General features: G+C 37.7%; 1 protein-coding gene across 3 annotated transcripts in view; it reads left to right on the top strand.

The window, feature by feature from the left end:
- The window catches only part of ncoa1 (nuclear receptor coactivator 1), a 39,034-nt gene that overhangs the window by 4,167 nt on the left and 21,541 nt on the right, over positions 1 to 13,326 (top strand). For 2 of the 3 annotated variants that reach the window (XM_016661308.1, XM_007573261.2), the window contains exons 2-3: positions 4,717 to 4,930; positions 12,780 to 12,885. In XM_016661308.1, the coding sequence (XP_016516794.1) occupies positions 12,797 to 12,885 (89 nt within the window). In that variant the 5' untranslated portion in view covers positions 4,717 to 4,930; positions 12,780 to 12,796. Of the gene's footprint in view, positions 1 to 4,716; positions 4,931 to 8,372; positions 8,724 to 12,779; positions 12,886 to 13,326 lie in introns of those variants that run through there. The other variant, XM_016661307.1, reaches the window with a different exon arrangement.

Here is a 13,326-nt window from a genome sequence, read left to right as displayed (position 1 = left end):
TGTGTGTGTGTGTGTGTGTGTGTGTGTGTGTTTCTGTAGGGGGAGGAGCTGGTCATGTGGTGTTTGTTTGGTCATGTGACTGTAATCGGAGGATTCCTCCTCCTTGTTTTGGTGTGAAGTGACAGCAGGTGGATCGGTTTGAGCAGCATCTGCAGTGTTTGTGTCGGAAGCATCCCAGCTGGGCCTCACGGAGCTGAGATGGAGCCCAGATAACAGGCAGGTTACAGAGTTCAGCTTGTTTGGCTCAAAGTTTCTAACAACCTTGAGAGTAAAGCTGCCTGTAAGCTACAAAACAAAGAGTTGTAAAAGCATCAGGAGTGCTCTCTGTTTGGCTGATCTCATCAATCCTGCAGAAAAATCAAAAAATGTTTATATTATCTGGAATTAAGCATTTTAGGATTAACTTCACAAGTTTAAAAAGTGAGTTAAGGAACAGAGATGTTAATTGGCAGGTGGAATAAATCATTTCTTATTAAACATGAGGTGTGAAGACAAGCTGTTGGTAGTGTGAGCCTTCCTCATCCTCCTCCTCCTCCTCCTGTCTGAGCGCTGCGTCTGTTTGGAGACTGAGCAGCCATTTTAGCAACCTGCCTGCTGCTGCTTTCTTCTGCAGGAGCTGCTTTAGGTATTTGTGTGTTTTAAATCCCCAGGATGTCAGCGGACATTCTTCGCTTTCATTTAGCTTCTCTGAATAATCCCCAGCATGCTTGGTGGCAACTTTATTCTGCACACGCTTTGAGGCTTTTTTAAAATGCATTTCCTCCTGTGCCTTCATTTTAGGCCAACATTTTTGTCTGATCATTTATAAACAAAGTTAATTTATAAATGAAGTTCATTTTTTTATTAAAAAATTGTTTGTTTGCATCTTTTTTTAATAATTTTTGCTCATTTGAGCATTTGTAATCTGCCATATTTGCTTTATCAACTTTGAAATGATTTAACATCTTGACCCTTTAACTGAATAAAACACTCTAAAGTCTGAGTGATGAGGACATTTTTCCTGTTTCCCCTTTACTTAATTTGTAAAGCCTCTGAGCTTTTTTACAGTGAATCACTAATGGAGAAGACTAAACATGTCCTAAAACCAGTAAACTGTAATTTTCCTTGACATGTAGAGGCAAACATGAGAAACTATGCCAGCATCCTCTGCTGTTTGAAATCGGTTAATGTTTCTCCTCTTGTCTTTGCTGCTTCTGCTGATAAATTAGTTATTCTCTCAGAAAATGGTGGACCTAAACTTAATTTGTTTTGATTTTTCGGTTTTCTTCTCGCTTTATTTTGAGATGGAAAAAACATGAATTATGTACAAAAAGAAATGGTGTTGGGTGCATTTCTGCTTCATTAAAGTATGTTTAAATCAAATTCGGAGCATGAATGCTTATTTTAACTGATATGTTTTTTTGATATAGAAATAAAAGCTGTGTTTTACTGTAAATGAATGACCTCTGACATACATATTTTACATTCGCTCGTCTGTTTCTGACGTTATTGCCCGACCTTAAACTTTGTCCCTGCTGGTTACCGTATGCAGAACATAATCAGTGGCTCGGCCTTTGCTCTTTATTCCAGAAACATAACAATTTGGGAATTTTTTGTCCCGCCTCAGTTAAAATGCACTTGGATAATTTCAGTTTGTAGTTATTATTGTCATATTTGTGGATAAACAGCTGAATAAAGGAAGCGGACATCTCACTTCTGTGTTTATTCTGTCCGTCTGTTTTCACATGGCACACCATAATAAAATGCTTATTTATATATTTTTTCATTTATATCTGTTAAATTTTCAAGGATGGATAAAGATAAAGGGTTAATCTCGATTACTTGGCTGGAGATTATCAATTTACAATTTCATCGCGACATCTTGTGGCACTAATGTGATAATCAAGATTATGATTAACAAAAAATATTTATTACTTTTTAGGTAACTAAAAACATTCCCATTTGAAATAATCTGCTTCAGGGTGCCACTTAAAAAATATGATTTATATTTAAACTGAACTGCACACAGTAGCTGCATTTAAAGTTATTTTCTCCTGACGTTCATTGGTAGATGCATTCTGCGCTGTGATTGGCAGTTGGTGGTTACCATGGCAACCGGCCACGTTTAGTATGTTTTTAACTGTTGGCAGAGTTAATATTGTGCATTTCAGCTCTTTTAATTGTACACATACATATAATTTATTGATTTATGTTGCTTATTTGGGGAGCTTTCATTGTTTCATATTCTATTCGGTATATATAAGTTTCTGCTTTCAATTGTAAAATCCGTCTCAGTCCGATAAGTAAAACTATGTTTTCGCAGTTCATCAAAAATAATTTTAAAATTACTGCATAGATTTAGTTAAATTTAAGGCTTTAATTGCATTAAAAACATGAAATTTAAGGACTGAAATAATGATTATTTTGTTGATTAATCTATTCAATTATGGATAGAACATATTTACAGTCAATAAGGTTTTATTGTTTTATGTTAAAAGTAAAAGACAATCTTAAGTGCTGCTCTAAGAATGTTATTCTTTTGACAAATTGCCTTTTTTGAAAGCTCACTCCAGTTAACAGTTAATCGTTTACTAAATTAGTTGATGATTATTTCAATAATAATCATCACTATTAATCATTTCATCCCTAGAAAAGATGCAGCTTCAGATGCAATGAACTAGAAAATGTAGAGTTAGAAACTGGAAGGAAAAGTTTGCAGACTAAGGCACATGACTTAATCTTTTGTTGAAATACCATAAAAATGTGTAATAGTTGCTGGGTTTACTGTCAGTGGCATAAAAAAAAAACATTTGCGCACTATGCATTGAATGTTGATGGCATTATTAATGTGAAAAATGGCATTAAAAGCATGAAATTTGATTAGCAGAAGCCTTATGCTAACCAGTTTGTGTTTCTGGAGGCCATGTTGTTTTTGTTTGGTCATGTGACCAAGGCTGCCTTCCTCTGCACCTGCCTGAGTCGTCTGCAAAATCAATCATTGTTGTCATTGATCTATTTATTCACTGGAATGTGCATGACTAGATCTTATGATTATGTTATGAATGGTGGGACTAATTTGTACTGAATGCAGCTAACCACACGATGCAGTTTGTACTCTTCACACCTCTATAATGTCACATAGACCTTGCACTTACTGCAGGCACTGATAGACGAGGCATAGAAACTGTCACGTTGTTCCAAAACAAACCAGCTGGAGCTCCAGTCCAGTCCAGGTTCAACAAACGGGGTGAAGGACAGACAGATTCATCTGAAATATGAACAAATCACAAGAGTTATGGTGAAAATTACGTTAAGTTTTCATTCAAAAGAGAAACTTATTCGAAATGTCCCTGCTAGTTTGTCAGTGACTGCTTGGTAAAAGCAGCAGCTATGCCCAGGTAATCTCACAATATTAGTCAAAGACCAGCTTCGTTTCACAATTTCTCTGAATTAAATGCCAAATTTCTTCAGAAAACAGTTTGAAATATTGCAAATCAGAGACGGACCAATCACATTTTTGCGCCCGATACAGATTTTTGCTTTTCTTTACGGTCTGACTTGCTAATTCCAGCTTTCTGGGCTAAAACTCTTGTAAGCTCTTCTATATGAATAGTTTAGTATAGCAAACACTACCTGCAGTAGAGGAAAAGAGTTTCCATGATAGTAGCTTTGAATCCAACATATAGTAGAAATTATAATTGTTATCCCTATTTATACACTAAAGCATCTTTAATCTGTGTCCTGATAAATTCACAGATCAAAAGAGTTGAGATTTAATGTGTTTTAATTTGCATGAGGGAACATAAACAATGCAATCTTTCAGTATTTGGTCATTAGTCAACTGATTATGTAAAATAACACTTAGCTAGCTACCCGTATTATGCCTTGTTCCCTCAGAGCGGTGCGGTTTGGTTCTATTTTGTCTGTTTCCATAGTAAAAGTGGCCTATAGAACAGGATTAGCCTGAAGCTGCTTTAGCCGTACTCAGGATATTTTTGATGTTGGCACCTCCTACTGGTGTGGCATTGGTACTGTAGGGTTTCTGATTGGAAATGCCTAAAGTTGGTGCGGTTCAGTTTGCTCTTTAGCCCGTTTCAGTTGAAGCGGCCTTTAAGATCGACCAGTACCACACCATTCCTCCTTCACCTGATGATCCACAGGACAATGACACGATGGAGTGAAGCTCCTGGCATCACTCAGCACAAACGTTTCTAAAGTATCACTACAAAACCCGTGATGTTTGTTAAATATTGGGCTGTAGAACTCGAAAGCAATGTTTGGATTTCACTGCTCTGTTTATTTTTACCTGCACATTTCAGCCAATTTTAAAGACTTTTCAGCTTTTTATTGATGTTGATATTTATGTTATTTATCATGAACTCAAAGCAATAAGCCAATTATTCTGTTTATCTGTGAGTGTATTAGGGCTGCAGATTATTTTAGTAATTAATTCATCTATTATTCTGACGATTTAAAAAAAGATTCATTCTCTATAAAGGTTTTGGCTTCATTTCTGCTCTGAATATGTTTTTCTTTTAGTGAATAGTCTTGTTTTGATTCTCTATATTTTAGCTGACAATAAATCGTTCACAAAATTAGTTGCCGATTATTTCAGTATTTGATTAATCACGATTAATTTGATGAATCGTTTCAGGGCTGGACTGTAGCGGTATAGGAAGGGCTTCTTTAACCAGTTTTTTTCTCACTGGTGTTTTCTCTGTTGTCCCTCCATGTCAGAGGCCGGCTGGCTTCTCGGCTGGATGGTGCCATGTGACAGTACGGCGGCGGAGCCCTAACCTCATCGCCGGCGCTCCATCGCCTCGACTTTAAGCCGTTCGCCCTCCAGTGACCTCACCTGCAGAGTCCCCTCCACCCGTTTTATCTGTGGAGAGAGCCCAGAAGAAGGCCCCCAAAGCCACCACATGACTCATTCACTGGAGCCCTGGACCAAGTAGGTGCATCAGGTTGACCTGTCCAAAATGTCTAACATGTCTTTAGACTGCAGCTGATAATCTACCTCAGGCCTTAAAGGCTGGTTTCAGCTCCTACTCTTCCAAATCAAATTGTAAATCAACTGTATGTATATCTTGTACAGTTTTCACTGAGTTACTGCTTTGAATGTATACTCTAGTTAACAAATGAGTGCTATCGATGATTATTTCAATAATGGATTAATAACGATTAATCCAAACATGCTCGTAAAAATGAAAATAAGACCTGCAGACTCTCTGAAATGCATTTCCCATACCTGTTTGTTTCAGCTGCCTGATGCCCAGTAGGACTGTGAAGCAAAGCGATGATGGACTGAACTTACTGATGATCAGATTTTTCTTTAATTCTAAAAAAACATCTTTGATTGTATCCTAAAAGCACAATATTTGTGCATTCCCTTCGTTCTGTAGGGTAAGACTCAAAGCTATGCCACTTCTTTTGACATTTGAGGTTTAGTCACAGAGTTTTTGGTTTTTTAAACCCAGAAAACACAATTGTTTGATTCAAATATTTTTAAAATTAAAATGTTAAATTTTACAATTATTTTTTGTTTTGTTTGTAGGCCTGAACGATAAATTCTCCCAAATATTATTGCAAAAACAAAAATGTCGTAATGTTTAAACCACTTTCAACTGATTTTACAATAATAATGGCGCATTAATGCAAATACAAACTGTCAAAGTAAAAAAAACAAACTTTCATTTCTAGAGAATATTTAACTGGAAATAAACAAAACAATAGTAATTTAAATACATGATGAAGTCCCTGTAACCAAAATTACATCTCAAAAATATTAATCATTCAGTTCAGACTGGAAAATCAGCCAAACGTGCCAATTCAAAATATTTTTTATTGGATTTTGCAGTGCAATGATGTGTTTTAATAAAGCATGTAAAATAAAATAAAATTACCCCAACAATGCCATTTTGGCAGTTGGGACTTTTGTAAAAAATAAAATAAAACTAACGACTCCATATTGGATGTCTGATGTTTGCAGCATTTTTCAAAGTATTTAGTTTTCAACTAAATTAAATGGGGGACATTTCTTGTAACAATTGTTGTCCAAATGAAAATGATCTTGCTCATTTTCATTGATCATGTGATTAATTGATTTATTGCATATCTTGACAGGCCATAAAAAAAGAAAGCTGGATTTGGTGAAGTTAATTGTTTTCTTAGATGTTTCCTCTGCTTAACTTCTGCGTCTGTTCGTGGCGTTTTCAGATCACAGTTATTGATGGGAAAATATTAACCAAATGAAAATGATTTCCATGCAAAAAAATCACCATAATTCTGACAAGTGTAAAAGTGGGAGTTTAAGCTGCTGTAATCGAGTTTTCTGTGTGTTTATATGGTTGTGCATGTCTGTAAGCAGTAGTTGCACAGATAAAGGAGCCTCTAACTTCAGACCTCGTATCCTATACACCGTGGACTTTGGCTGCGTGTTGTGGTGTCTGTGGAGCTGTGTGCGGTCCAAGGTTATTTCTTACTGCCGGTAAACATCCTGGTTCTGGTGTACACAGATGGTGGGGAACAATGGACTGGAACTGGACACAGCATTCAGTTGGAAAAACAAGAGGAACACAGCAGCGTTTTTCTCTGTTTATGGGTTTGGATGCAAATCTTCAATATGACGTCACATCTAGGTGTCTGCTCTGTCGGTAGGGTGAACATTTTCTCACTGTTGTTTTACTTCCTCTGACTTCATTTTAAAACACTGAATTGGTGAAAAGTGACTGTAATCGATTCTTCCCACTGTAAGCACGTCCTCACCAAAGAGGGTTGTTGTTGGCTAAGTGTTGCTGTGTTCACTGATCAGAAAAAGATTAGATTCTGGAGCTTCTGATAATTAGATAATTTTTATGGTATTTAGTGTTGGAAAAGGGACATTTTTTTAAAAAAAACCACATTCTTCTAAAAATCATCATTATCTCTGATGATGATGATGAAGGATGAAAAGGTGGCGGTGATCTACAGTAGACCTCCAGGAGCGTGTTCCCCAGTTATTTGTGATTTTTTTCTGGAGCATATCTGAAACATTTGAAAGAAAATGCAGCTTGGAAAACTGAAACACCTCGGTGCAATGGACTAAGCATTCACACCTGCTTAGTCCAGTTCAATTGAACTCCAGTTTGTTTAGCAAGGTGTGAACGCGCAGACAAACAAAAAGCAAACTGTAGTCTATTTAAAATTTTAAATTTTGGTTTGGTTGAAGTGAATTCTGGTGCGGATCAAATGATTATGTGAACTCCAAGTTGACTGGAGCAGGAAGTGAGCTGCACCGCGGGGCATTCTGGGTAAATGCAACCAAAACCAACATGCTAGGCTGGAACTAGCGGGAGAAATAGTTCTATAGTCTTTCGCCAACAACAAAAGAGAAATCCTACATCGACTCCATTTTTGTTTACATTTTGTGAAGAAGGAAGTTGTGCTCAGTGTCTAGTTTTCTTCAGTTGTTCTTGTTGCAGCGCCCCCACAGGCGAGGAAGGGAACAGCTGCTATTTTGGTGCCCAATCGAACCAAATCTTCTGGACTATCTGGTCTGAAAAAACCCTTTGCTTCTGATAAAAAACCCAATAACAAACCTTTAAATGAGTGAATAATTTACACGTTTAATAACAAAACTGAGCTCAGAGGGAGTAGAATGACTTCTGGTTTGTCATGTGAAGAATTTGTTCTGGTACATTTAAGTAAATTACTTCTTTAGTTCATAGAAGATTCATAATTAATTTACAAACTATGCCTATTATAAGTTATAAAATCCACCTGATTGAGCAGTTAGTTACACTCTGCTTCATGTGAAAGTCACGTGCGTCGGACATTTTCAGCAGCAAACCTGCACAAAACGAGCTGCTGCTGATTTCACCTGGTCCACACGACGATCAGCTCCTCAGAGCGTGATGAATAAAGGAGCCGGAGGTCTGACTGAGGCTGTTTACTCTCTGCTTTATGTCCTGACATTCAGGAGGGGCCGGCCTTAGCAACAGTGACTGAGCAGCTTCTCAGAGGCTGAACCATCTCCCCGCAGCAGAGAGGGGTGCACACGTTCCACACTAAAACAATCTGGGAATCTCTCTTTATTTCAGGCTGAATATACATGTTTGCAGCTTGAATTTGATCAGTTATTGAATTTTTAATCAAAAACCTGTCGTTTTACTTATATGTAACTATCCCACACCTCTTTTGCTTTCATCTGTTTTCATGTTTTCATGATTTTTTTGAGAAAGTTCACAAATGAGGAAGTGAATGAACTATTCAGAGTCTGCCAGGTTTTTTTTTTTTTTTTAAAGACGCATCACTGAATCATATTTCCCTCTCAGTCACAACATGATGCTCAAATTAGGATGATGTTTAACCGCGGCATCCCTTCCCTCTTTTACCTCCTTCTCCTCCCACGATTTCTCTGATAATCCTCCATCTCTCGCTGCCCACTCTCCGCCTGGTGGTCTCTCCCTCGCTCCCCTTGCAATCCATACATTTGCACGCTTTTGGTTGGCTTTCTGTGCGATGGCAGCCTGCAGGATGGGAGGACGACGGAGGGAGAAACCCTAAAGAGGAGACAGTTGGTGTTTGTAATGGGGCGGCTGTGGATTTTACGTCTCAGAAGGCTGACTCTGCTTTTGCTGCTGCTGTTTGTTCTTCATCTTTGCTGACTGAAGGCTCAGTCCTCCTCTTCCTCCTCCTCCGTACGTCACTTACAGAGAGGAGGGCGGGAGAGGTCAGAAGCTGCAGGAGGCTGACCTCTTCTACAGGTGTGTGTTTGTGCGCGATGGGAGCTGCAAAGGTTTGTGTGTTTTCTGCAAAGCGTGACATGTGGGCTGTGCTCGGCCTGCAGCTGCAGCGACTGATGGTCACTCCAGTCACATGTTACTGGCTTTAAAAGTTGTTTTGAATGTTAACCTTATTGATCAGAGAAGGAAATGTGTTTATGTTTTGGAAATAAGGAGTATTTCTTGGATGTAGATTTAGTGATCATTTGTAGCAAAGGATGCTTCTAACATTAATCCTTTCTGTTTGACTTATTGATATGATGTGGATCTATTGATTATTTGTATCAACTGATTCAAAAAGTGATTAATTAGACATTTTTTAAACAGTTTGAACCTGGTGAAGCTAAAGGAGTTCTGGGTAGAACAGATTTTTTTTCTCTTAAATGCAAAGTGTAAATATTTGTTGTAGTTTTTTGCATATTTATTGCTCTGAGTGTTGCTCTTTTAGCAGATTTCCTTTTTTCAGTGCTAAATTAGTTGAAGATTATTTCATCAATCGATTAATCACAATTAATGTGATTAATCGTTTCACCCTAAATCAGATTGAATCCCAAAACATCCAAATTAGTTAAATTCACATCACACAGAATATGCTTCTAATGTCAGTGAAATAAAATAGTTTGATTATATAATGCCATATGGTGAAAGGTGACCCCACTTGACTCTTTTTATTTTCTAATTTAACTAAAAAGCAGCTGTGATTCCCAAACACGGAGCTGATGTTTGTGTTATCTGCTGAGTCGTAGCGGAGCTCTCGATTTAGAGGATGCCTCCTTTTTCTCCTGAGGGGGAGTGAGGGTGATCTGAGGTAAAAATGTAAACGAGGCTCGTCAGGGAGAATTATTGTCCTCAGAGCAGCTTGACCTCACAGCCATACTTTATACTTCTGTAACATTCCTGGTGAGTTTTATCCTGGATTAAGAGGTTTCTTTACAGATTTGTACTTAGGATGACTCAAATTTTCTTTAAATTGGTTAAAAATAACTTCATTTTCTGTACTTTTGATCTTTTTTTGACCGTTTCTTCCTTTTAAATGAGATGTTTTTCCCCTCGGAGCTGCATGTTGATTCGAACCACTACAACGACATAACATCAAATTTGTGACGGCAGCACAAGCGTTTTAACTTTAATGCAACGTTTGCTTTAATGGATCCTTCAGGAACCTTGTTAACTCCTGTGTTTCGGCAAGTGTTGCAGCGTTTCAGTTGCCATGTCAACCCTCCTGGTGAAGCCACAGAGATGTTGCTGCTCAGATATTTCCCACTTTGGGCACACGTTGAGGAAGAATGTGAGAAAAATGACAAAAACCTTAAGGAGGATGTTGGACACGTTGAAGCTCTGGTCTGGATTTTGAAGTATTTTCCAGAATATTTGAATGAATATTTGATTCCAGTCTCCACTCATCCATATTTTCACAGTGTTTTTGTTTTACAGACTTCATGTTTAAAGACAGATGTGCAATAAATGCACCATTACTTTTGTGTTCATGCTAAAAAAGGTTTTAAAAAGACTCAAATCAGGAAATTCTGAATCTGGCACCAACAGCAAAGTGACCGGCAATCAAAGCATGTAGTCATAAAATATAAGAAAACCACAATAAGGTCAAATTTTCAACAAAATGCACTGTGCTGTTATTTAAGAAAGCATACTCTGATCCAAAGGGATGTGTAACTGAGTAGGATAATTTGACAATTTCACAAAATGTCCATATTTGTGCATTAAAAACAGGCTATTTACAATAAGTGGAAACTCTAAAATAGTAAAATCAGTGGAAATACAGGAAGGATCTGATATACAGCCACTTTGTGCACCCAGGATGCAGCAGTTTGTCATTGAAGCAGCTGAACTTTCCTGAAGTCCCAATAAGTTTGGACATGGAAGACAATGCTAACATAAACTTTAGGATGGAAACTTATGATTCAGTAATCAATTATTCTAACAATTAATTGATTGATTGGATAAAAAATGGGCACATTCCTTTTTTAAATAAGAAAATGAACATTTTATTGCCTGAACTGCAGAACTACAGCATTCCTTTAGTGAAAACTTGATCATTTGTAGCTTAATTATTGCTCTGGATGTGGTGTTGGTTCAGCAGATGTCCTTTTTTAAGAGTCTGTAATCTCCAGGTGGCAATTAATCGAATACCAGATGAAGTTGATGATTACTTCACGATTAATCGTTTCAGCCTCATTTGAATTTATTAATTGAACACAGATAAATTGCTGACAAAGTAAAACCTGTCCAGCTGACTGTGTACAGATTGATAAACAAAACCAGATTACAGATACAATCCACAATTCAGAAGCATTTAGTTTGATTTAAAAAGTGTAAAGTAATCCAGTGAGGCCGTAAATGAGAAAACTTGCATAAAGCAGAGTTAGTAAATCCTCATGTTTCCAGTTTCTATTCTCTGCACCTTCATGTTACTGTGAAATTGTAGCTTTTTCTGCAGAGATGAAGACGACAGATTAGAATAAATTGGATGACATCTTAGTTTAGTGTCGTCTGTCTTCGCTGTAATAATTTCCCATGTAGGATAACAAATCAGAATAATTTCTCTCTGTGTATTTGAGCGATCTGACTGATTTTTTTATGCTCGATCAGACCTGAACTTGGTCCAAATATCCCAAAGTTCTTACTGTACACTGAAAACACAAGGCTGGAGGAAATTAAACTTATAGAAATACATTTTAATCTCGGCCTCATTTTTTATTTTTTAGCATCTTGAGCTAAAGCTAAAACTTTTACTGCTGCCTCTATCAATTTTATCATATTACAGTATATCTGTGTTAAAATTAACAGTTGGACTCAGATAGCAGATGTTTTTTTTATTTTTTTTATGGACCCCTGCATGTTATTGTTTACATCCGTAAACGTCAAGCATGTGCAACCGCTGGAGGGCGAAAAGACTGATTGTTTTACTTTCCATCCACAGCCACTTTGCCACGGTAAAACGATTCTGTCAATTAAATTAAAATTAAATGAAACCCGGAGATGTAGCTATTATTAATTTAGTGCAGAGCACCACAGCAAAGGGAAGAAGAAAGTAAAAACAAAGCTTTTTTTTTTCGTTCTGTGCCGGCTTCACTACACGCAGACTCGTTGCCATAGCAACTGGCAACAACACCATTATGTGTTTCAGGATTCAACACCAAAAAACACTCAAACATTTCCCACACAAAGAACAGAACATTCAGTCGGTTACAGTTTTATGTTTTTAGACTTAATTAGTGACCGCTGTGGTAGATTAGCTAACGCTGCTATCAGCTAAGCTAACACAGCAGTGGTAAATTAGCTAGTAGCTAATTTAAATGCCTGCTGTACTGATGATCTGTCAGAGTTGGTGTTTAAATCACCTTTTTTATTTTGTAGCTGAACCCAAACACCAAATCCCACATCACATCTACCTACATCTTAAGTTTGTCAAAGTCAAGCTAGCATAACTGAACTACTTCCCTCTCCCTCGCCATTTTTTCCTTAATTAAAACCTTTTCCTGACCTTGTCATGTGGTTAACAATTAGTAGCAAAGCACTGTGTCCCTTTTTCTTTTATACATCAGGCATACATTTAAGATTTAGCGCGTTGAAGTGATAAATTGACAGCTAAACCAATGCTAGTCATCGTTAGCAAGCAGCTTTTCGCCTCTGGCAGGGAGACGGGGGCGGGATCATGGCGTCACGCTGCACGGCGTCCACAGCCGTATATCAGGCTTGTTTTAAAGTGTCATGGATGACCTCCATATTCTGATTTATGCCTTTTTTTAATCTTGGAGCGCGTTTAATTACCTGTGTCCTGTACATATCCCATACCTCCTTGGTCCACAGGCGATAAATGTAAGTGTTGCTGCTATGCAAGTTTGAGCCGTTTAACTTTATTGCATGTAACTGCAGCTGTTAATGGTATTTCTTCAGGACATGTCTGTCAGCTCCTGTCATATTTATTTTTTTGGCGATATGAGGATTTTTTTTTTTGAGAAATTGTTCTTTAAAGTTCTCAAGATGTTTTAATTAAAATGCGGTTTCCCCTGTGTTCAGGTCAGTCTAAGCTGAAAATGAGTGCGGTTGGGGAAAGCCCCCTGGACCCTGCCACGCCAGAGTCACGCAAGAGGAAGGGCTCGCCATGCGATACATCGGGGCAAAGGTAAGCATGCAGCCACGCTGCAGCGCTGATAAACATTACGTCACAGAGCTGAGGATCATTCAGGCTGTAAACCTCAGCGATGGGTGAAAACATGAACCGGATGGCGTGAAAACAGAAGGCTGCAGTTTGGGGTTCAGGCTGGGAGACGATTTCCTGAGGAACCAGAGAAAACTGGAGTTACTCCGACTCTACTGCAATGCTAAAAAATAAAACGTTACGGTGTTTTATTATTTGTTGTTTTTTATCTAATGCAGTTTGTTGGTTCGTCTGAAACCAGGAAGTTTAAGGTTTTCATGTGATTTGGGTTTCAGTACGAAGATCCATAATCAATAAATGGCTTTAGTGATTGAAGGTTTTCCATTCAATCGTGTTCAATTGGTTTCTATCTATCTATCTATCTATCTATCTATCTATCTATCTATCTATCTATCTATCTATCTA

Source organism: Poecilia formosa, unplaced genomic scaffold (genome assembly GCF_000485575.1).
Source record: "Poecilia formosa unplaced genomic scaffold, Poecilia_formosa-5.1.2 Scaffold322, whole genome shotgun sequence".
In the NCBI taxonomy this organism is placed as follows: domain Eukaryota; kingdom Metazoa; phylum Chordata; class Actinopteri; order Cyprinodontiformes; family Poeciliidae; genus Poecilia; species Poecilia formosa.
The sequence above is the reverse complement of the archived record's forward strand: the minus strand, read 5'-3'. Positions and strand labels throughout refer to the sequence as shown.